Source organism: Choloepus didactylus, chromosome 9, assembly GCF_015220235.1.
Source record: "Choloepus didactylus isolate mChoDid1 chromosome 9, mChoDid1.pri, whole genome shotgun sequence".
NCBI lineage: Eukaryota > Metazoa > Chordata > Mammalia > Pilosa > Megalonychidae > Choloepus > Choloepus didactylus.
The window spans coordinates 99682465-99710155 of NC_051315.1; the positions used below are offsets into that span (position 1 = coordinate 99682465).

Sequence of the window (27691 nt, forward strand, 5' to 3'; positions counted from 1 at the left end):
ATGAAGCCTCTGCTTTGGACCCTTTACCCCCTGGAGGTGCTGGTTCCTGGGGGACTGGGATATGATGGGTGAGTGTGAATTGGGAAAAGGGGCTGACCATAATGATTTAGATTGTCCAAATGGAAAGCTTTTTTCAAGATCTAAGCAGATAAATTTTCTCTCCTCCCTACCCATACACACTACCTTTAAATGAGATTAATAAAGATTGATCATTGGAAATTACTCTAATAATATTTGAATAAATGAAAACATATCTAACAAATATTTCTTAGCAAAAGGTATGACAAATACCAATACATACATCATGTTTCATGAGTGAAGAAAGGAAATTATAATAAAAATTCCATTTCCCACATTTTTATCATTTCTCAACTGGTAAAGAACATTATTTTAATTATTAAGAATTACCTATAGAAGTATTCAAAGACATATTAAGAATAAAATGTGTAAGACTACCAGTTGCTTCACCTAGGGATAATTCCTATTAATGCTTTTGGATAGAAAGATTAGATAGATAAATAGATAAGACAGATATAGATAGATATAGATCATTAAGTAAAGGATACCATTGCCGGTTGCAGTTAAATTATATGGTGGAAAATTTTATGGCAGTCATAATTCATTTAAAAAATATTGCAGTTGCTAATAATATTTCATCACTGTTAACATTTGTTGTTGTTACCATTGTTAACATTTAGTTCATATCTACTTTGTCATGTTTAGAAATAAGACTATGATGAGCAACATCTCCAAAAGTTTTGCATATATTTGATTATTTCCTTAATACAAATTATAAGAAGTAGAATTTGGGGGTCAGAAGCTGAGAAAAATTTAAGGGTCTTGCTACACATTGCCAATTGCCCTCTAGAAAACTTCCAACAGCAGTGTATGAAAGTACTTCGGGTTTGGCAATTTGACAAGTAAAAACTACCTACTGTTTTGCATTTTGCATTTTGTTGATTTCTAATATGGCTGACTATCTTGTCTTGTTTATTACTCATTTTATTCTTTTAGAATTGAAGCTTCTACTAACTGACTTATCTTGATTGAGGGAGCCAATCCCTTGGTGTGTTCTCTTTTATGAATTGGGATATGAAATGGATCATTTTTGACTTGCCTCTTCATGTCATTTGCCCATTTTTGTGGTTTTCCCCTTAGTGAATTGCAACTTCTCTAAATATATAATATATATTAAACTATGTGTTTGCATGTGTGCATGCACCCTGTGTGTAGTTTCCACATAATGGATATTTTCCCTTGGTTCAGACATAGTTCATTATTTAGCACATTTGGGCTTAATTCATCAAGCATGTGTGATTATAATAGGTGTTTCCTCTCTGGCAATGAACTTGCCCTCACAGAACAGAGAAATCCATTCCAATTTTTGCTCCTGTGTGACTTCAACTTGTCCCTTGGCTTCACAGTCTGATTTCAGATATATACAGAGGATCCAGCATCCATGTGGTGCCAGAAACCTATTTCGACATTTCATTCTCATTTTTCTTTTAGTTTCCTTGGTATCAAGTAGATTCTGCATTCATTTTTTTTCCTTTCTGAGATCCCTCATAAATTAGAGATAAGGAGCCATGTATTTCACAGGACTTGGACTGGAAATAAATTAAGCTGCTTAATCAAGACTTTCACATCCTTTGACTGAATACTCCTGTTTCTGGAAATCCATATTTGGGAAATAAACTAAAATATGGAAAGAGTTTTACTAGAGTACAAGAGTATATGTGATGATAATCTAGAAAATCCAAAATTAACAAAGATTACAAACATTGATAATTTTTCTCTTGAGCACTTAGGAAGATGGTCTCTCTAATACATATTTTATACTCTCAGTAAAAGTATAAGTCTGCGTAATCATTTGAGATTTAGAATATGAATCAAAATGCCTTGAAAATGATCTTCTTTGACCTACTAGTTCTTCTTCCTAGAACATAGTTCAAGGAAATAATCAGATATGAGGACAAAGATTTATGCAAAAAGTTACTATCTCCAGAATTACTTATACTATCCAAAAAAAGGGGTGTTGTGGTGGAACAGCTTTAATATCCTGCATAGAAAACAATATATAATAAATTATGCTATGTAATATATACTTATCAAATATTATGCAGTCATTAAAACAATATTTACAAAGAATTTTCATTGGTTTGAGGGAATGTCTCTGATAGAATAAAGAATACAAAGGAGTGAAAGGAGTGAATATAAAATTATACAGAGATATAATCCATACTGTGTTTAAGAAAAAATAGGGTCAGGCATCAACAATGGTGAACTCAGGGAGGAGGGATTATTGAGGATTATTCCTTCCTTCTCTTTTCTATTCCTCTCCTCCTTTTTCTCCCCTCTGTGCTTTCTAGATTTTCCACTGTAAGTACATATTAATTTTGTAGGCAGAACCAAAAGCTTGTCATCATGAAATATTCACATACCTGTTTCTTTACTATTTAAAATACAAAATTTGTTTTAATATTCATTATATTTTTGCTTTTTTATATATTCTAGTCAAAATTCCTTCAGATAATCTTTGATGTGTCGTATTTACTAGTAATGTACCCCAAGGGATCCTTCTCTTAGGTAAACATTTACTAATTCCTGTTCAAAAAGAATACACAGAGTACAGTAATATCTTTACCTGATCAGTGAGATGAGACTGGTCATAATTTGGGGCAGTAGCCAGTTTTTCCCTTCCCTTTCTGCATAGTATTATGCATCACCCAAGAAATTGCCTAGAAACAGGGAACAGCCTTTTCTAAGTATAAACATTCACTTGAACTCAGTATTTGAGTTTCTGAAGTTTAATTATTGTGTTTTAATTTTGTATAAAAATGATAAACACTTTGAATATCAGGGACTTTCACTCAAATCCCCAGACAGTTCACTTTTTCATGTAATAGATGGACCATTCCTTCCATGTGCTGCTTGGAAACTGATCATTGAGAGATGGAATGTAGGGTGAACCCCTGACATTTGAGCATTGGGGGTTGGCTTGAAAATTTGCTGCCAATTATAAATATTCTCAACACTGGGGAGGTCTAATGACTTTTAGGTCTGTCCCAGTCAAGCAGTCAGCTACATGAAATCACTAAGGAGGGGAGGGGATCCAGGTCCTGGGTCCCCACAGACATGGAGAAACATATTCCTTCCCAACTGTTACAATTTTAATAACATATGTTTCTTTTAATCTCCTTCTAAAAATTCATTTTCATTGTTTTAACTAATCATTTAGACAATTCTATATCATTAATTTTTCATTTGGACAAGATAAGTAAGGTAAACCTAACTCAACAATGTAATACAACATTTACAATTTTGAGTACAAACAGCTTCTGTTTAATTCACATTGTTATTAATATTAGTAACAATTAGCAATAATAATTGTACCTCCAAGCAATGAAATAGTGGAATTGTACATGAAATTGATTTCCATTAGAATAGTCATGGTGCTAAATGAAATAGGTAAAAAAAATTAAAATTTAGTGAATCCGGTTATTGGAGTTATCTAGATATTATGAATGTAGCTTGAGCTTTAATTAATTGTTTCAAAGCATTTTGTAGTTTGGCATTGTTTGAGGATAATATCAATTGGATGGCTAAATTATTCTCTGTTCAATTTTTATTTTTAACAGCATTGAAGATAATAGGTATTTTCCTTTCTTTGAACCACTGAGTTTTAACATTTATTAAGCATTGACTATGTGTCCGAAATTGTGCTAATTGTTCAGCACAAATTTGGTTATTTCATGCTTCTAAGAATCCTTTGTGAAGGTACTGGTATTCTTCCCATTTTACAGATGGAAAGAGCAGATATATCATGAATGTTCAGGAAAAAAATGAGGAAAAATAAATAAAAATCATTGAAATAATTACAACGGCCTTAGGAAAGCACTTCCAATGGCTCCTAAATTTGAAAGTTTAGCTAATTAGGTCTCTAACCATTTTCTTGCAGTGCAGGGTCACTGCCCAACGCTTATACTCCAGTGTCTCCAAAATCTCCCACTCCAGTGCCATGAACATAGTCATCACTAAGTAAATATTTGTTGAGTAAATGAATGATCAGTTATCATGTGCTCACAATAAAAAAAAATTCTTGCTTAAATAAAGCCTTTCAGCCGAGGAACTAAAACATTCATCAAATGTTTGTGTAGTTTGGAGACAAAGTACTAGCTATGTGACTGCAAATTACGTAATTTCTCAGTTTGCTCATTTATAAAACACGGATAATAATGCTTCACAGGGTTATAATGAGAACAAAACAATTTAATGTGCATGAATGCATTCTCTTCTGTGTTAGTGCAATATCTAGTATAAAGGATATTTATAAATGAATAGTTTTATTAAACTGTTAAAAGATAAGCCATTACATAAATATTAGTTGCTACCTTTATATGTGTTCTAGTTTGCCAATGCTGTCAGAATGCGAAACACCAGAAATGGATTGGCTTTTATAAAAGGGGATTTATTTGGTTACACAGTTACAGTCTTAAGGCCATAAAGTGTCCAAGGTAACACATCAACAATCAGTACCTTCACTGGAGGATGGCCAATTGTGTCTGGAAAACCTGTTAGCTGGGAAGGCACGTGGCTGGCGTCTGCTCCAAGTTCTGGTTTCAAAATGGCTTTCTCCCAGGACATTCCTCTCTAGGCTTCAGTTCCTCAAAAATGTCACTCTTAGTTGCTCTTGGGGCATTTGTCCTCTCTTAGCTTCTCTGGAGCAAAAGTCTGCTTTCAAAGGCCATCTCCAAAATGTTTCTATAAGCTGAAGCTCCTCTCTCCGTCCCAGTGCGTTCTTCTAAGTGTCCCTCTTGGCTATAGCAAGCTCCCTCCTTCTGTCTGAGCTTATAGTGCTCTAGTAATCAAGGCCCACGCTGAATGGGTGGGGCCATGCCTCCATGGAAACTATCTCATCAGAATTATCACCTACAGTTGGGTGGGTCACATCTCCATGGAAACACTCAAAGGATTCCAATCTAATTAGCACTGATACATCTGCCCCACAAGACTGCATCAAAGAATATGGCTTTTTCTGGGGGACATAATGCATTCAAACCGGCACAATATGCAATACACAGATTAAAATTTCAAGGTCTTCAGTCAGACTGCCAGCGTTTAAATCTCAAAGGTAATCTCACTGGAACTCAGTTTCTTCATCTCTAAAATAGGGATAAGAAGAGTATACCTTTCTCCAGATTTTGGAGAGAAGCAAATGAGATTTAAGGTGCTAAAGTGCTTAGAATAGTGCCTGTCTTATAATAAGTTTTAGTTCAGTAAAGCTTAGCTATTATATCTTTTAGAAATTTAGAAGTATTTTTATGTACAAAATCTTGTTGAATTATCCCAGCTTCCTGAGAGGTTGTAATGAGTGTCCTCCCCTTACAGGTGAAGAAACTATAGCTCCAAGTGGCCCAGTGATTGGCCCAAAGTCTCACAGTTGGTAAGTGACAGAGCCAAGACTCCAGCATGGGCCCTTGTCCTCCAAATCCTGGGCACATTGCTTTCGACCATCTTCTTCATCAATCTGCCAATCCTCACAAGGTGCCTGGTTCCTTCACTGCTTTTGTTCTACTTTCTTTCCATTGCAGTTTTCTGTCACAGCAGAGACAAGAGGTTGTGGTTAAGACAGTGAGTCCATGGAGGAGCCTGGAGCCCTATAACTATAGCAGATGCCATTCTGCTGGGGAGGTGAGCAAGGATGCATGTGGGGGGAGTTTGTTGGCACTCACAGCCCCTTTAGGGTGGGAGAGGCATGGTTTACTCTTAGCATCCACGGATTAGAGAGGCTCAAAGGTGGGGTTGAGATTGACCTGTGCATTGAGTTCAAGGAATTCCCTCAATCCAACCCCCCACCCCCAACCACAACTGAAGTTAAAAAAAGAAAAAAACAAAAAACCAACCTGGTGATATGAAATAAAAAAGTAAATTAAGAAAAAGGAGGAAAAGACTATCTCAATGAGACAGTTCTGTTTGTTTGAACGTGAACCAGAATTAACCTTTACTCTTGTTTATCAAGTCCCCAGCAGGTTTAAGCAGGGCAGAGTCAGTTTGTATGTGGATGTGGGGACATGGGGTGGAGAAGCTTTCTGAGTGAATCATATTTAGTTGCAAATGTTAGGAAGCAGGGGAACAGGCAAAATTTTTAAGAGGGGAAAACTTTTTTCAAAGAAATTTTATGTTGCTACCAAGTTAAGTTTGCTGATTTTCAAAACTGGATGCTGTGAAAAGTTAGTTATTATATATGCATAAGTGTGTGTGTGTATATAATATAAATATATATCTTGACATTCTTAGGCAAAACATTTTTAAGTTATGAATTTCTAAAAATAGAATTGCTGGGTTAAATGATATGTATGCTTAAATTTTTTATATAAACAGGCAAGTTACCCTACAAACATGCTTTACCAATTTACACTCTCAGAATTAGGGAATATACTGTTTTTCCAGAATTTTTTTTCAAAGAGTACAAGAAAGGATTTAGTCTTTCTCTGTTACAGTTATGCAAAAGAATAGAAGATTCCATTATTTTGAACAAGGTCCAAAATAGTCCATGGGGAGCTTAGCCTGTGACATCAGAGGTGGGTTCAAACCAGGCTTGACCACTTGCTGGGTGATCTTGACCAAGGCATTTAACCTCTCTGATCTGTAGTTTCCTCATCTGTAAAATAGAAATAGTAGTACTTATCTTCCATCATTGTTTCATTGTTGGGAGAGGCAAATGAAATAAACTCTATAAAGCACTGACTGCTACTGATTAGGTAATAAATAAATAATAGCTGCTGCTGCTACTCACTGTTTGTAGCTTTCCCAGGTTTAAGAGATTTGTATCTGACCCAGTCCCAGCACAGAAGCACACTTGATATCCATATGGTGAGTTATTCTCTTCAGTTGACAAAACTGAATTGAATATACCTCACTTAGGTATTATTGCTATTATAATACTACATTTTATCTATAGATACCCCTTGCTAAATGAATCTCAACCAAGATACAGAAATTTTGAAATAGGATCATTGTTATTCCAAGTTTATTATTATTATTTAACATTACTTGTCATTCAGAGATTTTGACTATATAGAAATTGAGTGTAGGGGGCATTCTATGACCTGCTGGTGAATCTGTCTTAATATTTCTTTTGTGTTGGAATGCTCTTATTCCATTCATCTTTTCAGAACCCCAAGTAGTTGACTTAAACAGGTAAAAGTGTAAGACATGGTATAAGACTTGCAGTTAAATCAGCGTCTATTCAGGTCTACTCAGTTGTATCAAAATGATAAATTTGGGCTTGGTTTAGAAACTTCTGCTGGCATGTTCTGTGAAGAGCATAGCTAGTTCTTCTCTCTTCTTGAACCCATGAACATGAGCAAAGTGTACTGTCAGGATCCATAAAGACTGAAGAAGAACCCACAAAACAAGCCTGACCTGAAATTCCTGGCATGATTGGTGCTACACGGAAGTGAAGTCTGGTAGTCATTTTGGAAAGTGTGATGTTATAGAACGTTTCTGGCGTGTTTTCAGTGAGTTACTGAAATTGTTAATTCTCGATAACTCTATTGTTAAAGTTCAATGGGGATAAGCGAGGGGCAAGATGGCGGCATAGAGAGGAGTGGAAGCTAAGTAGTCCCCCTGGAACAACTACAAAAAAACAGAAACAACTAGTAAATAATCCAGAATAACTGCGGGGGGGGACAAACGAGACCATCCATTCATCATACACCAACCTGAATTGGGAGGAATGCCCGAGAACACAGCATAAAATCTGTAAGTAAAACATGCGGAACCAGGTCGGGAGACCCCCTCCCCCATAGCCCGAGCCGCAGAGCCACGTGGTGCCACAGAGAAGCTCTCTCCCAGCAAGCGAATACAGCTCAGCTGAGCTCCAACTGGGGTTTTAAGTAGCAAGTGTGAACTGCTCACTACAGGTATGCAGCCCCAAAAAACGGACAGAGGCTTTGGGTGACAACTGACCTGGGAGAGCCGGAGGGTTGCCTTGGACTGGGTCTGAAGGGGACTATCTGTTTCTTTTTCGGCTCAGTGGAGAAAGCCCCAGTCATTTTCAGTTTCCAGGGCTGTGACTCTGGGAAGGGTGGAGACACCACAAGCAGAGAGTGAGACCATTGAAATGCTAATGGCCTCCACCTGAGGGGTCTGTCTTCTCTTGGAGGAAAGGGGTGGGGCCCTTTCCATTCAGAACCAGACCCCAGAGCCTGGGGGAACACAGCCACACCTCCTCACACCAGTCAAGAATTATAGGCTAACAGGCGTCACCTGCTGGGCAGAAAAGCACAGTGACCCAAGGCATCAAAGGGTGGAGCAATTTTCTAAGACACACCCGCAGGGAAACCAGATACTGAATATTTCTTCCCTCTGGAACCTGAGCCTGTTCTGGTCTGGGAAAACCTGATTTGGATAACCAAGGAAACCATGCCTAGACAACAGAAAATTACAACCTACACTAAGAAAAACAAAGTTATGGCCCAGTCAAAGGAACAAACGTACACTTCAACTGAGATACAGGAATTTAAACAACTAATGCTAAATCAATTCAAAAAGTTTAGAGAAGATATTGCAAAAGAGATAGAGGCTGTAAAGGAAGCACTGGACATGTATACGGCAGAAATCAAAAGTTCAAAAAACCTACTAGTAGAATCTATGGAAATGAAAGGCACAACACAAGAGATGAAAGACACAATGGAAACATACAACAGCAGATCTCAAGAGGCAGAAGAAAACTCAGGAACTGGAGAACAAAACACCTGAAAGCCTACACGCAAAGGAGCAGATGGAGAAAAGAATGGAAAAATATGAGCAACGTCTCCGGGAACTCAAGGATGAAACAAAGTACAATAATGTAGGTATCATTGGTGTCCCAGAAGGAGAAGAGAAGGGAAAGGGGGCAGAAGCAATAATAGAGGAAATAATTAACGAAAATTTCCCATCTCTTATGAAAGACATAAAATTACAGATCCAAGAAGCGCAGCGTACTCCAAACAGAAGAGATATGAATAGGCCTACGCCAAGACACTGAATAATCAGATTATCAAATGTCAAAGACAAAGAGAGAATCCTGAAAGCAGCAAGAGAAAAGCAATCCATTACATACAAAGGAAGCTTAATAAGACTATGTGCGGATCTCTCAGCAGAAACCATGGAGGCAAGAAGGAAGTGGTGTGATATATTTAAGATACTGAAAGAGAAAAACCACCAACCAAGAATCCTGTATCCAGCAAAGCTGTCCTTCAAATATGAGGGAGAGCTCAAAATATTTTCTGACAAACAGACAATGAGAGACTTTGTGAACAAGACTCCTGCCCTACAGGAAATACTAAAGAGAGCACTACAGGGTGATAGAAGACAGGAGTGCGTGGTTTGGAACACAATTTTGGGAGATGGTAGCACAACAATGTAAGTACACTGAACAAAGGTAACTATGAATACGGTTGAGAGAGGAAGGTGGGGAGCATGTGAGACACCACAAGAAAGGAGGAAAGATAACAACTGGGACTGTGTAACTTGGTGAAATCTAGAGTATTCAACAATTGTGATAAAATGTACAAATATGTTCTTTTACGAGGGAGAACAAGCAAATGTCAACCTTGCAAGGTGTTAAAAATGGGGAGGCATTGGGGGAGGGATGCAATCAGCATAAACTAGAGACTGTAACTAATAGAATCATTGTATTATGCTTCCTTTAATGTAACAAAGGTGATATACCAAGGTGAATGCAGATAAGAGGGGGGGATAGGGGAGGCATGTTAGACACTTGACATTGGTGGTATTGTCTGATTCTTCATTCTACTTTGATTTAAGGTTATTTTTCCTTTTACTGCTTCCTAGCTGTCATTTTTTTGTTTCCTCTTTCTTTTGCCTCTCTACCTTCTTTGACTCTCCCTCCTGCCTTGTGGAAGAAATGTAGATGCTCTTGCTTAGTATGAGCAGAATGTTCAATTAGGATGAACTTAAATGTTTGGAAGTGAACAGGGATGTTGGTAGCAAGATGTGAGAATAACTAACAGCACTGAATGGTGTGTGAATGAGGTGGAAAGGGGAAGCTCAGAGTCATATATGTCACCAGAAGGAAAGTTGGAGGTCAAAAGATGGAAATGTATAAAACTGAATCCTATGGTGGGCAATGTCCATGATCAACTGTACAAATACTAGAAATCACTTCATGAACCAGAACAAATGTATGACAATACAATTGGAAGTTAATAATAGAGGGGCATATAGGGAAGAACTATATACCTATTACAACCTATATACTACAGTTAGTAGTAGTTCAACATTTTTTCATAAACAGTAACAAATGTACTATATCAATACTAGGAGTCAACAACTGAGGGGTGTTGGTTAGGGATAGGGGAGGTTTAGAGTTTCCTTTTCTGTTTTTCTTTTTTCATCTTTCACTTTATTTCTTGTCTGGAGTAATGAAAAGTTTCTAAAAATTGAACAAAAATTAAGTGTGATGGATGCACAGCTGTATGAGGGTACCCAGGGGCAAGTGATTGTACACTTTGGATCTTTGGATAATTGTATGGTATCTGAAGAATCTCAATAAAAATGGAAAAAAAAAAAAAAAAAAAGTTCAATGGGGTGCCCTAAGCTGTGGTGGCAGAGTAAATCTTTAAAGAATGGAAAGGGTAATTGTCTATCGTTTTAGTTTCCTATTTTGTTTACCGCACAGATGTGGCAATCTAGAGCAAAGAATACAGAGTTCAGTATCTTAGCGAAGAAGCAGTTATCTTAAGCCAAGGCACACAAAGGATCTTATTGTTAGCCACTGTCCTCTCTGTGGTTTCAGATCTATCACTGGCTAAACCAGATAAGTGAGAAGTACAAGGAAGTGGTGACCCAGCATTTCCTCCTCATGACCTGTGAGACCTGGCCCATGCATTATTTGAAGGTTAGTGAGAAGGCTGAGAATGACCTTACTTGATGGGGGTGGTAAAGGGGGGATCAGGGAGTGTCTCCCTCTCCATCCAAGGATTCCTTTTACTATTCGGGGGCTCTAGTCAGAAATGTGGAAAAGGGTTAGAAGAGTTAACACAGAAAGTCTGCCTTTTCCACCCCTATCTGGGCTCTTAAAAGTCAAAACTTGCAGATGTTTAAGCCCTAATTATCCAAGTGGAATCGAGTTCTGGGGTAAAGAGAATTTGAATGGATGGGTGGATGATGGGGGTAGAAGTTTAAAACAGTAAGTCATGGAAGAGGAAGGGCTCATTCCTTAGTTTTTTCCATGCTGTGCCTCCCTCATCCCCACCAAGACTGAGCAATTTAGGATCAAGGACATTGGGGCTGGACAGGACCTTAGAAGTTCTAGTTAAGTGGTTTTCAAACTGTTGTCTATGAATGCCTGATCCCTCCTTTAGGGTGGGAATGGAGGAATTGGGTAAGGAGAAATTCCCCTGTTCATGTTTCCATCAGTAGTTTGAGTTTTTTGGTAGATATTGTTCTTTTCCAAAACAATTTTTTTTTAAACCACGGACAACTTAACTCCTTCATTTTATGGTTGAGGAAACAAAGACCAGAGAAGTAAATTATCTAGAACAAGGTCACACAGCCAAATAGTAACACAGGCAGGACAGTAGCTTGATCTCCAGGCTGCACTTCACCTTTTGCATGTGACATGTTGAAAAGTGTTTGGGGCCAAATTCCTTTTCAATCCTGGCCACACATTAAAATTGCCTGGGCAGCTGCCAAGTAGTATTGATGGCTGGGCTCTGCCCACAGAAATTCTGATTTAATAGTTCTAGGATGGGGCTCAGGCAATAGGATGCTTTAAAACTCCACCGGTGATCCTCTTATGTAGCCAGGGTTGACAACCACTGATCAGCATCACCTGGGGATTTGTTAGAAAGGCACATTCTCTGGTCCCACCGCATGGCTACTGAATCACAAACCCTGGGGGTGGAACCCAGCAATCTGTGTTTTAATAAGCACTCTTCCAGGTCATTCTGATGGATGCTCTAGTTGTAGTACCACAGTGTGTTTCTAACACATTCCCAGGTAATGTTGATACTGCTAATCTGGGGCCACTTCAAGAACCACTGCCAAAATGGTTTGGCATTAAGCACTAGCATTACTAAGTTAACTGCCCTCCCATTACTTACCGTAGACATATTGATTAAAAAGGACATCCTCAATTTTCAGAGTCATCTACAATTGCAAACCAATCTTTTGGCTCTGAAATAGAATTTACCTAGGGATTAAATGACTGATTGATTGATTGAGCATGGGGCACCTGCTTACATAATTTTTCCATAGACCAAGAAACTTTAAGCTTATTCAGGCAGAGAGAGACATCTGACTATCCTTTGCCTGGAACACATGTAAAGAATAGACTGAGTACATAATAAGGAGGCAATAAAGATAAACATATAACTAATATACGTGTACTCATGAAAGGGGACAATTATAAGAGAGATTAAGATAACAGGTAGATTAGGAATTGTGCTTGCAGGTCTGAAAATGTGTGAGGCTCAAAGCAGAAAATTCCTTAAATATGATGGATCAAGCCCTATATTTATCTCAAGTTTTAAGTTTCTCATATAGAGGGAGAGAGCCTCCACCGGCCCAGCTATCAAGGCTTTCAATGAATGGTACTGGCCCAGGCCACATAAAATCCAAAACAGACATGGCTGTTACAAACATTGGTGCATTTACAGCCTCTACTTGACCAAAGAAAATCCATATTTGTGTATTAATTCCTATCTACCCCACCCCTCTGAAAGAGAACAGATCTTTCTTGCTGGAGTAAGGCTGAACTGATGGACATGAATAATAAATAGGGAGAGAGGAAAAAAGACTAGGTTTGCTGGAAGTGGAGGAGTTTCTAAGGGCAAGGGAAATTTAAGAAGTCTTGCAAGAGATTATATATTTGTATTCCTTCACAGTTTCCAGAAATTTAGGTAAAGACTAGGATTCCTTTTTAACTAAATTGATTCTTGAAGTTACCCTTTGTGTACTTTATCTCGCTGGGTGAACCCTGTAGATTAAGGTTCTATAAGGCTCATAGAGATTTCACCTTTTAGCTTGTAGATTAGGGGTGGGGACTATGCTTTCATTAATAATTAGAGAATAATTTGGGGTGTAGGGAAAATGAGACTTTGGATAGGTGATGTGGGAGCCAGCACATGGTCCTAAGAATTACAAGCAAGGTAGCTGTAGCAGGAGGGCACGAGGATCTGAGGAAAAGATAATATTGGTGGGTGTTTCTCTTAATGTCCTTGCTTCCTGCTTGCAACCACATAGCAGAGTAAGAAGGGGACTGCTAGGAAAATAAAATACCTGATAACTTTGCTGATAACGTTAGTGGTTTATGATAGTAAGTTATTGTTTGGTAATGGAGCCGGATATCCTCTGTAGATCAGCCAACCATCAAATAACCCCAAGAGGATCATTTGGCTGGACTGTGGGATTCATGCCAGGAAATGGACTGCCCCAGCTTTTTGCCAATGGTTAGTGAAAGAAGTAAGTGCCTTTAACTTCCTTATAATGGCAATTCACCCTAGAAAAAGCCTGCTACTTCTTTTTTTTTTAAATTAATTATTATATTTGTAACTTCCAAAATTTCAAACTCCATACCTACCAAGCAACAACTCTTGCTTCCCCGCTTCCCTGGTAATTTCTAATCTATTTTCTGTCTCTACAGATTTGCTATTTTTAGATATTTCATATAAATGAAATAATATATTATTTGTCCTTATGTGCCTTGCTTATTTCACTCAGTATAATGTTTTCAAGGTCTATCTATGTTGCAGCATATCTCAGAACTTCATTCCTTCTTACAGCTGAATAGTATCCCATTGTGTGTGTGCACCATTTTGTTTATCCATTCATATGTTGATGGGCATTTGGATTGTTTCCACCTTTTGGCAATTGTGAATAATGCTGCTACAAACATTGTGTATAAGTATCTGTTTGAGTCTTTGTTTTCAATTTCTTTGGTTATATACCTAAGAGTGGAATTTCAGGGTCATATGGTAATTCTATATTTAGATTTCTATAGTGGCTGCACCATTTACACTCCCAACAACAATGCAAGAGGGTTGCAATTTCTCTGCATCCTCTCCAACACTTAATATTTTTTTGTTTTTCAAAAATAATAGTCATCCCTATGAGTGTGAAGTGGTATCTTGTTATAGTTTTGATTTGCATTTCCCTAATGACTAATGATGTTGAGCATCTGCTTGTTAGCCATTTGAATATCCTCTTTAGAAAACTGTTCAATCCTTTGCCTATTTTTAAATTAGGTTGTTTGTCTCTTTGTTATTCAGTTGTAAATGTACTTTACATAATCTGAGTCTTAAGTCCTTATCAGATATATGATTTGCTACTATTTTATCTAATTATATAGATTGTCTTTTCACTTTCATAATGATGTCCTTTGATACATGAAAGATTTTGATTTTGATAAAGTGAAATTTATTTTTTTATTTTGTTGCTCCTGCTTTTGGTGTCATATCTAGTAATTCATTGTTGAATCCAAAGTCATGAAGCTTTGCCCTTATGTTGTCTCCTAAGACTTTTATGGCTTTAGCTCTTATATTTAGGTCCTTGGTCTATTTTGAGTTGAGTTTTTATATGATATGAGGTAGGGGTCTAACTTCGTTCTTTTTGCATGTGGACATGCAGGTTTTCCAGCACCATTTAGTACAGAGGGTATTTCTTTCCCATTGCATGTACATTGCATCTTTGTCAAAACTCAGTTGGCCATAGATGTGTAGGTCTGTTTCTGGACTTCCAATTCTATTCCTTTGTTCTGTATGTCTATCTTTATGCCAGTACCACACTATTTTGATTACTGTTTCTTTGTAGTTAAGTTTTGTAATCAGAGAGTGTTTCCTCCAACTTGTTTTTCTTTTTCAAATTTGTTTTCACTATTCAGGGCCCCTTGCAGTTCCATACAAATTTGAGGATCAGCTTTTCCATTTCTGCAAAAAAGACTTCTGGAATTTTGATAGACATAGTATCAAATCTGTAGATTACTTTGGTAGTATTGAAACTTTAACAATATTAACTCTTTCAATCCATAATCATGAGATGTCTTGCCATTTTTATGCCTTCTTTAATCTCTTTCGGCAACGTTTTATAGTTTTCAATGTACAAGTCTTCTCAGTTAAATTTATTTCTAGATGTTTTATTCTCTTAGATTCTATTACTAATGGAATTGTTTCCTTAATTTCCTTTTTGATTGTTCATTGCTAAGGTACAGACAAACAATTGACCTTTGTGTGTTTATCTTATACCTGGTAACTTTGCTGAATTCATTTATTTGTTCTAGTAGTTTCCTTCTGGATTTTCTACATAGAAGAAGAATGTCATCTGTGAATAGAGATGGTTTTACTTTTTCTTTTCTAATTTGGATAATTTTCATTTCTTTTTCTTGCCTAATTGCTCTGGCTAGAATTTATAACACAATGTTGAATAGCAGTCATGAAAGTGGACATCCTTTTCTGTTCCTGATCTTAGGGGAAAAGCTTTCAGTACTTCACTCTTAAGTATGATGTTTGCTGTGAAAACTTTATCACGTTGAGGAAGTTCCCTACCTGCCACTTCTTAGCTATTTAGAGCTTCTTTCATGTGCTGATAATGCAACTCTTTACTGAACTACCCTTTCACCCAAGTGAAATGGAATTCATGAACAGCTTCATTGCAGACTGAGTCAGATATCCTGATTTCTTACTTGTGCATCAAAATTCTGTTCTTGGAAATTAAACATCTCTAAATGAAGACTTAGGAGTCAAAGGTGAGTTTAAAACCTGGCTCTGCCTCTTTCTAATAATCTTTGGCAAATTTTTAATACTAGAATCCCCAGTTTTTCAACTGTAAAAGGAGAATGAAATGAGTACTTCATAGATCTGTTGTGCAGATTTAGCATATGGGAAGTGCCTAGCACAATGAGTTTTTATATACTATCTGTATTCCTCCTTTGAAGGAAATAAGAAAACCTTAAAAGAAATATAAAAAATTTTTTTTTCAGTCTTTTCAGCAAGTCACACATAAGGAACCCCACAAAGTGGTAGTTCTCAAAGTGTGGTTCCTTGGGCCAGCAGCATCACCCTCAACCTGGAACTTGTTGGAAATGCAAATTTGTTGGCTCCACCTCAGACCTAGTGAATTATAAACTTGGACGAGAGGAAATGAAGCCCAGAAGTCTGCATTTCAACAAGTCCTGGTGCTTCTGATGCATGCCAATGTTTGAAAACCACTATGATAAAGAATAAGACCATTGAGGCAGGGTTTGGGGTTGGGGGTGGAATATACAGTCACTTTTTATAATTAAGTTAAAATTGTTAGAAATTTAAGAGTGAACAGACCTTTTCCCAGGATCATTCCAAATATTTCTTTTTTTCAAATTTCCAGATTCTACAAAACTACAAAGACGATGCAAGGATAATCAGATTTGTTAGGAACCTGGATTCTATGTGCTTCCAGTTCTTAACATAAATGGTTATATCTACACTTGGACAATTGAGAGTACATTAAATTTGGTCCTCAGAAGAGCTCATGAATCAAAGTTCAACTCAGATTCATTTTTCCTTTTGTGTCACATAAGTAAAGAAACTTTATTTGGGATGAAAATCACCTTTTTTTTTTAAGCTGACAATTTAAGTGAAGTTTAGGATTTAGGAGGCCTGAGGCTTTTTTAGAGTTGAATTCCAGTATCTGTTTTTGTTTTTTGTTTTTGTTAGAGAAGTTGTAGGGTTACAGAAAAATCATGAAGAACTACAGAGTTCCCATTAAAATTTTGTATTAATGTGATGCCTTTTTTGCAATTAATGAGAGAATATTTTAATTGTACTCTGAACGATAGTTCCGTAGTTTACATTAGGGTTCATTGTTTGTGTTGTATAGTCCTATGGTTTGTTTGTTTGTTTGTTTGTTTTTTAATTCTGGTAGCATATATACCACCCAAAACTTCCCCCTTTACCCACATTCAGGCATATGTTTTGTTGTTGTTGTTGTTTTGTCATTCCCAATTTTCCAGACAGACTTCACAACTTTTTTCCTCCTCCATCTCTTTAAATTCAAGTTTATGAATTGACTGCCACCCTATTGGAATCATATTGTTATAAAATTCATAAATCTGTATCCATCTGAAATCAGTTCTAGAAGCATGAGGAGAAATAAATGATGTATTAATATGAAACTGGCCTTCATTTTTCAATGTCATTATTCTTACAGGTGGGGAACATCTCATAAAGTCTTTTTATTTAGTAGACAACTTTCTCTTAAAAAGGTTTCTAAAGCATATCATTTTACTATTGGTTCCTGATTCCTAGAGTGTATTAATTCCTTTCCCTTCTCCATTACTCCCTCAAAGGCCCTTTGTGGGACCCTTTTCTACGGAAAGCCCTGCTGGCCTGATGTTTGAATCAAGCTTCTCCCTCTGTGCCTGTCTGGTGAAACTTGTCTTTATCCTCAGCTCCATCCATCAGTCTTCTGCTTCCAGAAATGTGCAGAGCCCTAATGCACCTGGAACAGCCTTTTTCCATCTGCCGTGCTATTTTCCTTTCATCCTGCATCACTTGAACCTAAGAAATGGCTTTCTCCTGCATCACTTGAACCTAAGAAATGACTTTCTCTGACTAAGCAGCACATGTCCACAAGACACTGCTAATCCACTTGTTAAGAAAAAGCCAAACTACCTCCTCCAATTTGATTGTTTACATGCATGTACACTTTTGGTTGCACCGATGTTCCTGTTATTGGGCACTACTAGCACATCCGCAAGACTAAAAATTACATGGGCAAGTTGAGTAATGTTTCCAGACAGACAACCCTATGAAACATCTCTCATGTTTGAGGACCACCTATAATCCCAATACTGTGATTTATGAAACCTCAGAATGGCAACATTCTCTATTCCTCTGTTGCAGGATCGTCTTTGGAGAAAATCCCGTTCATCCCATAATAATGACATGTTTTGGAACAGATCTCCATCGAAATTTCAATGCATCCTGGTGTAGTAAGTACATATTTAGTAGACGAATTGATTAATATACAACAGAGCAGAGAAGCAAAGAAAGAGGTGAATGAATTACAAGGGGTTTAATTTTTTAGAATAAACATCTAATTTCATACAGCTTTCGCTAGGCTTCCTGACCAGTTTTATTTCCTCCAAAAGGATGCTATTGTCTATTCAGTAAGAACCACCAACACTCAGATGCAAGGTTCCCTTCAGTGAAGTTGGATAAACAGGGCAAAGAGACTGAAACTAGTGTGTATGTATTTGAAATCCATCACTTTATTTCTAAATATATGAGTTGTCATAGAGAAAAGAGAAATTGGAGAATTATCATTGCAGGTTATTTTATAGAGGTATGGTGGGGGAGGCAGTAAACAGGACAAACTTTCCGTAAGGACTTTTCATGCAGCTGAATCCAACATGCCCAATGATTTGAAAGCAAATAAAGAGGCAGGGATGGTTAAAAGCAGTCAGTTCCGGGGAGGAATGTAGACCCGGCATCGTGGGACGGAGAACATCTTCTTGACCAAAAGGGGGATGTGAAAGGAAATGAAATAAGCTTCAGTGGCAGAGAGATTCCAAAACGAGCCGAGAGGTCACTCTGGTGGGCACTCTTATGCACACTTTAGACAACCCTTTTTAGGTTCCAAAGAATTGGGGTAGCTGGTGGTGGATACCTGAAACTATCAAACTACAACCCAGAACCCATGAATCTCGAAGACAGTTGTATAAAAATGTAGCTTATGAGGGGTGACAATGGGATTGGGAAAGCCATAAGGACCAAACTCCACTTTGTCTAGTTTATGGATGGATGAGTAGAAAAACAGGGGAAGGAAACAAACAGACAAAGGTACCCAGTGTTCTTTTTTACTTCAATTGCTCTTTTTCACTCTATTATTTTTGTTATTTTTGTGTGTGTGCTAATGAAGGTGTCAGGGATTGATTTAGGTGATGAATGTACAACTATGTAATGGTACTGTAAACAATCGAAAGTACAATTTGTTTTGTATGACTGTGTGGTATGTGAATATATCTCAATAAAATGAAGATTAAAAAAAAGAAAAAGAAAAAAGTAAAATAAAGTGTTTGAGAAGGAAAAAAAAAAAAAAAAAAAAAGCAGTCTGTTTGAAAACCAGATGGCAAGGATTAAAATCCAGACTTGGTAGCTGTGTGGCCTTGGGAAAATTGCTTCATCTCTCTGCTTCAGTTTTCTCTTATGTAAAATGGGGGCCATGGTAATACCACTTTATCAACAGGCTGTTGTGAGCACTCAAGGAGACAACCTGGAAGAGGGGCTGAACCCAGGGCTTAATATGTAAGGAGGGGCTCAAGCAGTAATCTTCATTATTATTAATGAGGAGGGCCACTTATGTCCTTGCAAAACAGTCCTAATGAGACTCAAGAGTAAAACAATGAGAGAGAGAGAGAGAGAGAGAGAGAGAGATACCAATACCAATACCAATACCGCTATGCTGGAGCGTGACCTAGGAACCATAAGAACTAGATCCCAACTATTTGTTTTAGGGCCCATCAAACAGGTTTGGAAACTGCAAATAAAAGATTACTGAAAATACCATTTCATTTTGTGTCCTTCCTGGGCCATGCAAGCTTGGATTTTGTTTCTAAATTCAAACATCAGCCCCCTGCTTTCCTGAGTTCCTCCTTGAATGATTCTCCTCCAGTGAGCCAGGACCAACTGGGACAAGAAAGGGTGATCCCTGATTACATCCACAGATGGCCTGAGCAAGGGTGACTCCTTGCCCTGGGTCATGATCATGTCGCCTTCTTTGTGGTTTCCTGTGTGTTCCAGGTGTTGGTGCATCTAAAAACGGCCAGGATTTAACATTCTGTGGGACAAGACCAGTGTCTGAACCAGAGACTAAAACCATGTCTAGCTTTTTAGAGAGCAAGGAGGAGAACAGTTTGTGCTTCCCAACCATACACGCTTACGTGCAGCTCATTCTCATTCCTTATGGCTACACTCAAAACAAATCAGGTAACCATGAAGAACTGGTAAAACCGTAGCACCAAGGCCGCTAGAGAAGTTTCACTAGGACCCCTGCCTTCCTTTCCCTGATTTCTGTTTCCAAGATTTTGGCTCCAGCCCCTCCCCTCTTTGTTCTCACTGCTCCTCGTTATTTTCTTTCTCCTGCGTTTTGCACTACGCCTGACGCCTGCTGGGAAGGTTTCAGGTTAAATGCTGCTTTACCCACATTAATTAACTACCTGTTTCGAAAAGTGTCAAGTTGGGAGACGTCTTAGGTATTCGCCTATAATATAAATGAGATTATTATGTTAATAATCTGCAGGAATGCGCTTTCATTTCTGTAAATTCTCTTGAAGCTCTGTTCAGCAATTACAGCTTTTGAACCGTGCTGTAAAGAACTTGCCAGCTGTTAGTGGAATATGGCATATCTAAAATAACGCAGCTGAATAATATCTGCTCTCTTCTCTGCTAAGCACGATGCTTTATTTTCTTCTAAACTCTTCCTCCAGTTTCTGCTTCTGATTCTTCTTAAGGGGAAATAACAGAAAAATGCAAGCTGGGGCAGGGAAACTGTGTTTTTTCTCATCCCGAGACCTTCTTCAAAGCTGTGTTTAGCAAAGCACAGGTGGGCAGAATTGCTGAAGACTGGGCTCTTCACCCTTTTGTAAATACTGAGAACAATAGGCACAAATCAAAAGGATGATATATTTAGAATTTTTGTAAAATTTGTTATCTTTTCATTTCTTCAAATTAACTCTTCATTATCAGAAACTGCTGGGATAGACCAGGGGCCAAGCTAGCTCTAAGATCACTGAGGCTAGATGACCTGTCAGTTCTGTTTCACCTCTTGTCCCTCTCCACTAGAACATGACACATACAACACAGGCCTGGGCAGCAAAACAAAACTACTCTAGATCATTGCTGGAAGGAGTCCTTTCCCCCAGGAGTAAAAATTGTCTGGCAGCACTCCTGTATCTTTCTTGCATTTTTTTTTTTTTTTTTTCGTTTCTTGCTCCAAGATCACTTGTACTACCTGATAATCTTGCAAGATGTATAAATAAGTAACATTTGCCTAGAACTTTACAATTCACAGAGGTATTTTGCAGTCATTCTCTCCTTTGACCCTCATGATGATATAATAAGCCCATTTTGGAGATGTAGAAACTGAGACCTTGAGTTAAATAAATTTCCCAAACTCCTATGGACAGTAAATGGTGGAGATTGGGCTGGAGCTCATGTCTTCAGACTCCAAAAGTAACATTCATTCCATACCTCACACTGCCTCTATTAGCTAGGAAAGCAAGGCAGTGGAGTTTGCAACTACGGGAGCCTTTATCAATTTAGATACACAATCAACAGTGCCGCGTTATTTCCTCATTTCTGAGCCCCAGAAGTTCCATCTTTCCATAGAGAAGGCTGCAGAAACACAGATTTCAGTTGAGAAGCCAAGAACTCCCCTAATCCCTCAGTTTCTGTGATATGTGCAGTAGATGTTTACTTTCTGTCTAAAGGGATTTGTGAACAACACAAATGAATTGCCACAGAAAGGCTATTATAGATCTTTGAAAGAAGAGGGCCTTCCACCAAGAGTAAAAAGAGGACGGTAGTAACTCAGTATTTTTCTTGGGAACTTCATTTCCTTTTTGGTTCAGGAGAACACTTACTGTGTGACCATTTTGCAAGGTTTGTATTCAAAAGTTAGAGGGCATTGTGCAGCTGACTGGCTGTCTGGTTAGAGCAGTGCACCCACATGACCTGGGACAATGGAAGGTAACTCTAAGCAGGAAATTACTGGCAACTCTTTCATACTATTTGCAGAAATTGGTGAATTGATCTGAGATAGATTGCTTCAATTCTGTATTTCTTACTGTCACAGGAGCTGAAGAGTTAGCACAAATATTTATGTCCAAGACCTTTCAATGCAAATATAGTGTAAAAATTTTGCTACCATGTATCAACCTTATTGAAGCTAGCTAGCCGTGCTTTTAGGTTCTTGAGTGTAGGATTTGGTAGAGTACACAAAGACACAGGATCAAACCAGCTGTCCAAGGAGGTTCCCGTTTCTAGTATTATTCACAAGCACTGGAGACTAGTAATTAATTTCTATAAATCTACAAAACCCCAAATTTCTAGATATCATGGTAAATATTATACTGCCTTATGGTCAAGTTGGCAATCACTATGTAGGGGAACATAACTATATACAACCCCTACCTAAACTGTTCTAGAATTTAGCATAGCTATAATAAGGCTAATTTTTTAAGATGCTGACATTCGTTCTCTATCAACCCCAGTACCTCATCCCTAACCCCATCTCCTCCACCCCTCCCTCTCTGACACACACATGCACACACACACACTCCAGGGCCTAGTCATCCTTTCGGGTACCTACCTTTGAAGATATGCCTATAGGAAATTCTCTGGGCCCAGCGAAAGAATTGTTAACCAACCTGGAGGGCATTAGCAATGTAAATTATGTAATACTGGCAAAGGGATATTTATTTTTTGGACTGGAAAGCATCTTTATTCTGAGAAGGGCTGCAGAGAAATTGGCTCTTCATGGCCTTGCAGTGTGGTGTCATAAGTGCCAGAGGGATAGGCAGGAGCATCACCCCCAGAAATAGCAGTCAAAGTCAGAAGTCAAGGGGATGTCTGTGTCATCCTCTCAGAACGGACCTGTAGGCTAAGGATCACATATGTCCATCTCACATGTATTGTTTCTCACTCATATAATTCCCCATAGTAATTGCTAGTGGAATCTTAAAAAAGAAAATTCAAAAACCATGTGTCAATAAAGAAGGGGAAAACTGGGGAGATTGTTTCCCACCCCACGGCCAGGAAATATAAGGGACAAAATAAGTAGAGGCTGGTGTGGGAAGGAGTAGTTGGCTGCGGTGAGCTGCAGGAAGGAAAAATAAACTCAGGGAACCGTTTGGATGGAAAATGTAGTCCAGGGTTGATCCATGTAACCCAAATGAAAGCCAAGGCCTGACTTGGCCCAGTTAGCATGGAGTTCCAGTCAATGAAACATACGGGCATTAATAATAATTAAAAGCAAGCCAGATCTCTACTAGAGACACTGAAAGAATTTCAAAAGGGGGTATGGTTGATAAGTCACAACAACTGTTTCCCAGGCCTCTTGCTTTAACTCACACATGGAAGCTAATTTTAATTCTTTCTCTCCACTCCTGACTCTCAATTTCTTACTAAAATTTCTCTCTCAGAAATCCCCTTTCTGATTCTCCCCTCCCTCTTACGTTTTCTTCTTCTTTCTACAAACAGGCCTTGTACGTCTTGCCAATGTAAATGATTAAACCAGCTTTATTCCTTGCATTTCTTTAGCCCTTTCTATCCATTATTTCAACTCTGGACAACACAAGCCCAGGAACTGAGCTGGCAAACTCAGACCTCTTTTCAGGTAGAGAGAGAAAAGCTGAATAGCCAAAGAAATAATTCTCAGTAGTGAAGAAGCATGAGGCAAAAAAACTGGCAAATATGTTCAATTTAATGTTTTTTTTTTTTTTTTCTTTTATCTTAGTCTCACACAGAAAGCTCCAGATGCTCTAAGGATGCTTCCAATATCTGCTGCATGTGACCCCCTGTTCCCTGACATGTACTACCTTTCAGAGTCTTCCTTCCGAATGTCACTGTGCCTGCCCCACTCTACCCAAGCCCCACTCTGCCACACCTTAGGATTCAGCTGGGCTCAGCAGAGCAAGGAAATGAGAGAAGGATCTAAAACAATGTCAGTCTGCTGGTCAGGAGTTAGCAGAGCTGACCCTCCTGCAAGTGTAGTCAGGGGAGACCCCCACATCGTGCTGTCCTGAGGGGTAAAGCAATTGTGGATCCTAGTCTAGAGCTGCAATGGGCAGGGGAATTTTGGAGGTGTTTGCTTAGAATCTGAGGGGAAATAGTGCAATATACCATCAGGTGGGTAGAGAAAGCATTGGGGACCCTGGGGTGGGGAGTACTTAGAAGTCCTGTCACAAGGGTAAGTGAGGAGATCTATCAGAAGGTCATAAAACACAGCCAATAAAATTGGACCTCAGTTAGTGACTCTAATCTCGGGAAAGGTTCTGGAAAAAGCAAGGCCGAGGTTTTTCAGTATAGTAAGGTGGCTTGGTGGTGGGTATGGGGAAGGGTGTAACTTCTAGCTCTGAAATTCTATGAGCCTACGAGAGATAATATCAAATACCTATAAAACAAGGTAAAATAAGGGGGTGAAAAAAAGAGCTATGGGTGTTTCAAAGTGGGGAGAGAGAGAATCCTGTTAGGATGATGGAAAGGCCTTGTGGAGAAGTTGTCCTTTGAGAAAGTTCTTTGAGGGTGGGCAGATTTTTTTTTTTAAATTCAGTTTTATTGAGATCTATTCACATATCATATAGTCATCCATGGTGTATAATCAATCATTCACAGTAGTTGTGCATTCATCACCCCAATCTATTTTTTGAACATTTTCCTTATACCAGAAAAAGTAAAAATAAGAATAAAAAATAAAAGTAAAAAAGAACACCCAAATCATCCCCCCCACTCCATTTTTCATTTAGTTTTTGTCACCATTTTTCTACTCATCCATCCATACACTGGATAAAGGGAGTGTGATCCACAAGGTTTTCAGAATCACACCGTCAGGGGGTTGGGTGGATTTTTAACAAGCAGAGAGAAGACGTGAGGCAGCCCAGGTAGAGGGGATATCCTGGGCAAAGATGGAGAGTTTGAGGCACATGAGGCACGTCTAGGGAACAGTGGGAGAACTTGAGCGTGGCAGTACTCTAGGGCGGATGCAGAGACTATGAGGTTGGAAAGGTGGTGTATTAGTTTCCTGTGCCCGCTGTAACAACTTACCACTAACTGGGTGGCTTAAAACAATAGAAGCTTATTCTCCCATGGTTCTGGAGGCCGGAATCAAGATGTTGGCAGGCTGCACTCCCTCTGGGGGCTCTAGGGGTGATTCCATTCCTTGTCTCTCCCAGCTTCTGGTGCTGTTGGCGTTCCTTGACTTGTGACTATGTCACATCACTCCAATCTCTGCCTCCATGGTGACATTGCCTCATCTTCTTTCTCTGTCTAATCTCCCTCTGCTGCTCTCTCCTGTGGGTACATGTGATGGCATTAGGGTCCATCTGGATGATATAGGACATGCTCCTCCTTTTAAGATCTGTAATTTAATCACGTTTTTTTCCATATATGGCAATACTTACTCTTTTGACATATAAGGTAATACACACAGGTTCCAAGGATTAGGAAGTGACTATATTTTGGGGGGCCATTTTTTTTTTATCCTACCACAGGTGAGTTAAGACCATACAGTACAGGATCTCAAAAACTAGGCTGAAAGGTTTGTACTTTATTCAGTGGACAACTGAGACTTTTAGGCTTTTCTGTGGGATCACGATGACAGCTCTAGTCTACAAAAGTTAACCTGGAAGCCAGATAGGATCGATTTGAATGAAGGTTGCTGAGAGGAAGGGAAACTTATTAGAAGAGGACAACAGTCCAGTTCAGAGGTAACGAATCTGAACTAAGGTGATGACACTGGAAATGGAACTTGGTAACCGTTTGAGAGTGGGGAGTTGTGAAAGGAGAGTCAAAGATGAATGTGGGATTACGCTTGGGGAAGCATGATAGGTCAGAAATATGAAAGTCAGAATAGTCTTATTAGTGGGAGAGATGAAATTGGATTTGAGTGTGTTAAGTCTGAATACCAACAGGCTACCTAGGTGTGCATGTCCAATAGGAAGCTGGAAACTCTGGAACTCCAGAGGTTTATCTGGACAAAATACCAAATCCTCTGGATTGTTGGGTTTATTTTAGCATTAGATTATCTGGCTTTGCATTTCCTACCAATAGATGCAAGCTGGACGAAGGCAGCAAATGCATTGAAAGGAAAGCATGGAACCAATTATAGGGTTGGATCAAGTGCAGATATTTTATGTAAGTATCTTTTTTGCCTCTTCAATAGTAACTAAGGCACAAAAGAAGTCAGTGGACCTTGGGGAGGCATGTGGGCTGGAGAAAGATAGAAGTGTTCCTGGAATCAACAAGGAGTTGTACAAATAAAAATGACCAAGGATAAAAGGGTGTCTCTACAAATCCAGAATTATGCTCTCTGGAGATAAGTTGTGAGCTAAGAGGGAAAAATAATTCACTGGCTCAGCCCAGAACTTCCCCTGGCTTCAGTTATAAAGAGCTAGCAATTTAGAAGGCACGGGAGTTAACAAAAAGATATTATCTGGTGACCCTTGGTCAGTTGATTCAGTTCCCAGAGGACCCATTGGGCTAAGATAGCACAGCAGGGTAGGGCTTGGAGAAAGGATCTAAAAGAAAAGAATTTAGGAGAAAGGAGAGTATCCTGCTTTCTCCCTTCTCCAAACACCACCCCTCCATTTTCCTGAGGCTCGTCTAGATAATACTTGCATACGTGTTTTCCCTTTGATCGTTTTGATTCTGTTCCTTTATATAAGTCAGTTCGCTTTTGCTTTGCTTTATTTGTTTGCCTTGTTTTTGATTCAGCAGATAAACTTTAACCAAATCTATGTGCCAGGCACAGTGCTACGTAATGTGAGGGATGGAGAGGATGGATAAGACACAGTCCCTGCCCCACAAGGGCTTAATATCAGTGGGGCATGGGGAGACAGCTATCCATGAGACCCTAACCTGGAAGATTTATTTATTTTACTGGATTGAAACTGAAATGGCTTCAGAACTCTGTCCTTTTGAAGTATGAGTTTTAACTCTGCCGTCCTGTTTTCATTCATAGATGCCTTATCAGGGACATCAAGAGACACTGGGATCCCCTTCTTATACATGTTTGGGCTAAGGGACAATGGTGCACATGGTTTGTTCTGCCAGAAGATCAGATCCAGCCCACCTGTGAGGAGATTCTGGAAGCTGTGCTCCCTGTCCTGAATGATGTGTTCAAGAAATACTGGCACTCAAACAGTGCCGGGAAGGTCACAGCTACCACTGTAGTTCTGGGCCTGCTAATGCCCTTCATTTCTTTACACTAAAGATTATCCAACCCAGGCCTGCTGTACCCCAGTGACTTAGGATGCGGTTGTAAGGAAGGCATTTATCTGTGGTTGTATAAGAATCAAATGATTTAACTAAAAATACTTTCTATTATAATAAAGAAGAATGATGCTTGCATTTTAATGTTTATTTTACTGGTAATTAACTTGTGTTAACCTTAAAAGAGTACTGTATTAGTTATCTATTGCTATGCTAATACTACAAACCAAACCACTCTAAAACTCAGAAGTGCATTGAATCTATAGGTCGGTGTGCCAGTTTGAAAATATTATTTCCTCCCAGATGCCATTATCTTTGATATAATCTTGTGTAGGCAGATATATCAGTGTTGATTAGATTATAATTCTTTGAGTGTTTCCATGGAGATGTGCCCCACTCAACTATGGGTGATGACTTTGATTGGATAGTTCCCATGGAGGTCTTGCTCTGCCCATTCAGGGTGGGTCTGAATTAAATTGCTGGAGCACTATATAAGCTCAGACAGAAGGAGAGAGCTTGCTACAGCCAAGAGGGACACTTTGAAGAATGCACAGGAGCTGAGAGAGGAGCTGCAGATGAGAGACAGTTTGAAGATGGCTGCTGAAAGCAGACTCTTGTTTTGGAGAAGCTAAGAGAGGACAAATGCCCCAAGAGCAACTGAGAGTGACATTTTGAAGAGGAGCTGTGGCCTAGAGAGGAGCGTCCTGGGAGAAAGCCAT

At 38.8% G+C, this 27691-nt stretch overlaps 1 protein-coding gene across 1 annotated transcript; it reads left to right on the forward strand.

The window, feature by feature from the left end:
* On the forward strand, positions 1-27023 carry CPO (carboxypeptidase O). The gene is given in 12 exon segments (XM_037850394.1): positions 1-68; positions 5592-5691; positions 10805-10906; positions 13369-13473; positions 16369-16420; positions 16423-16496; positions 17886-17923; positions 17925-17974; positions 19785-19995; positions 25819-25895; positions 26722-26796; positions 26799-27023. Coding segments are annotated over 12 exon segments (1125 nt in total). The 3' UTR covers positions 26972-27023.
* Positions 27024-27691: the final 668 nt, after the last annotated feature.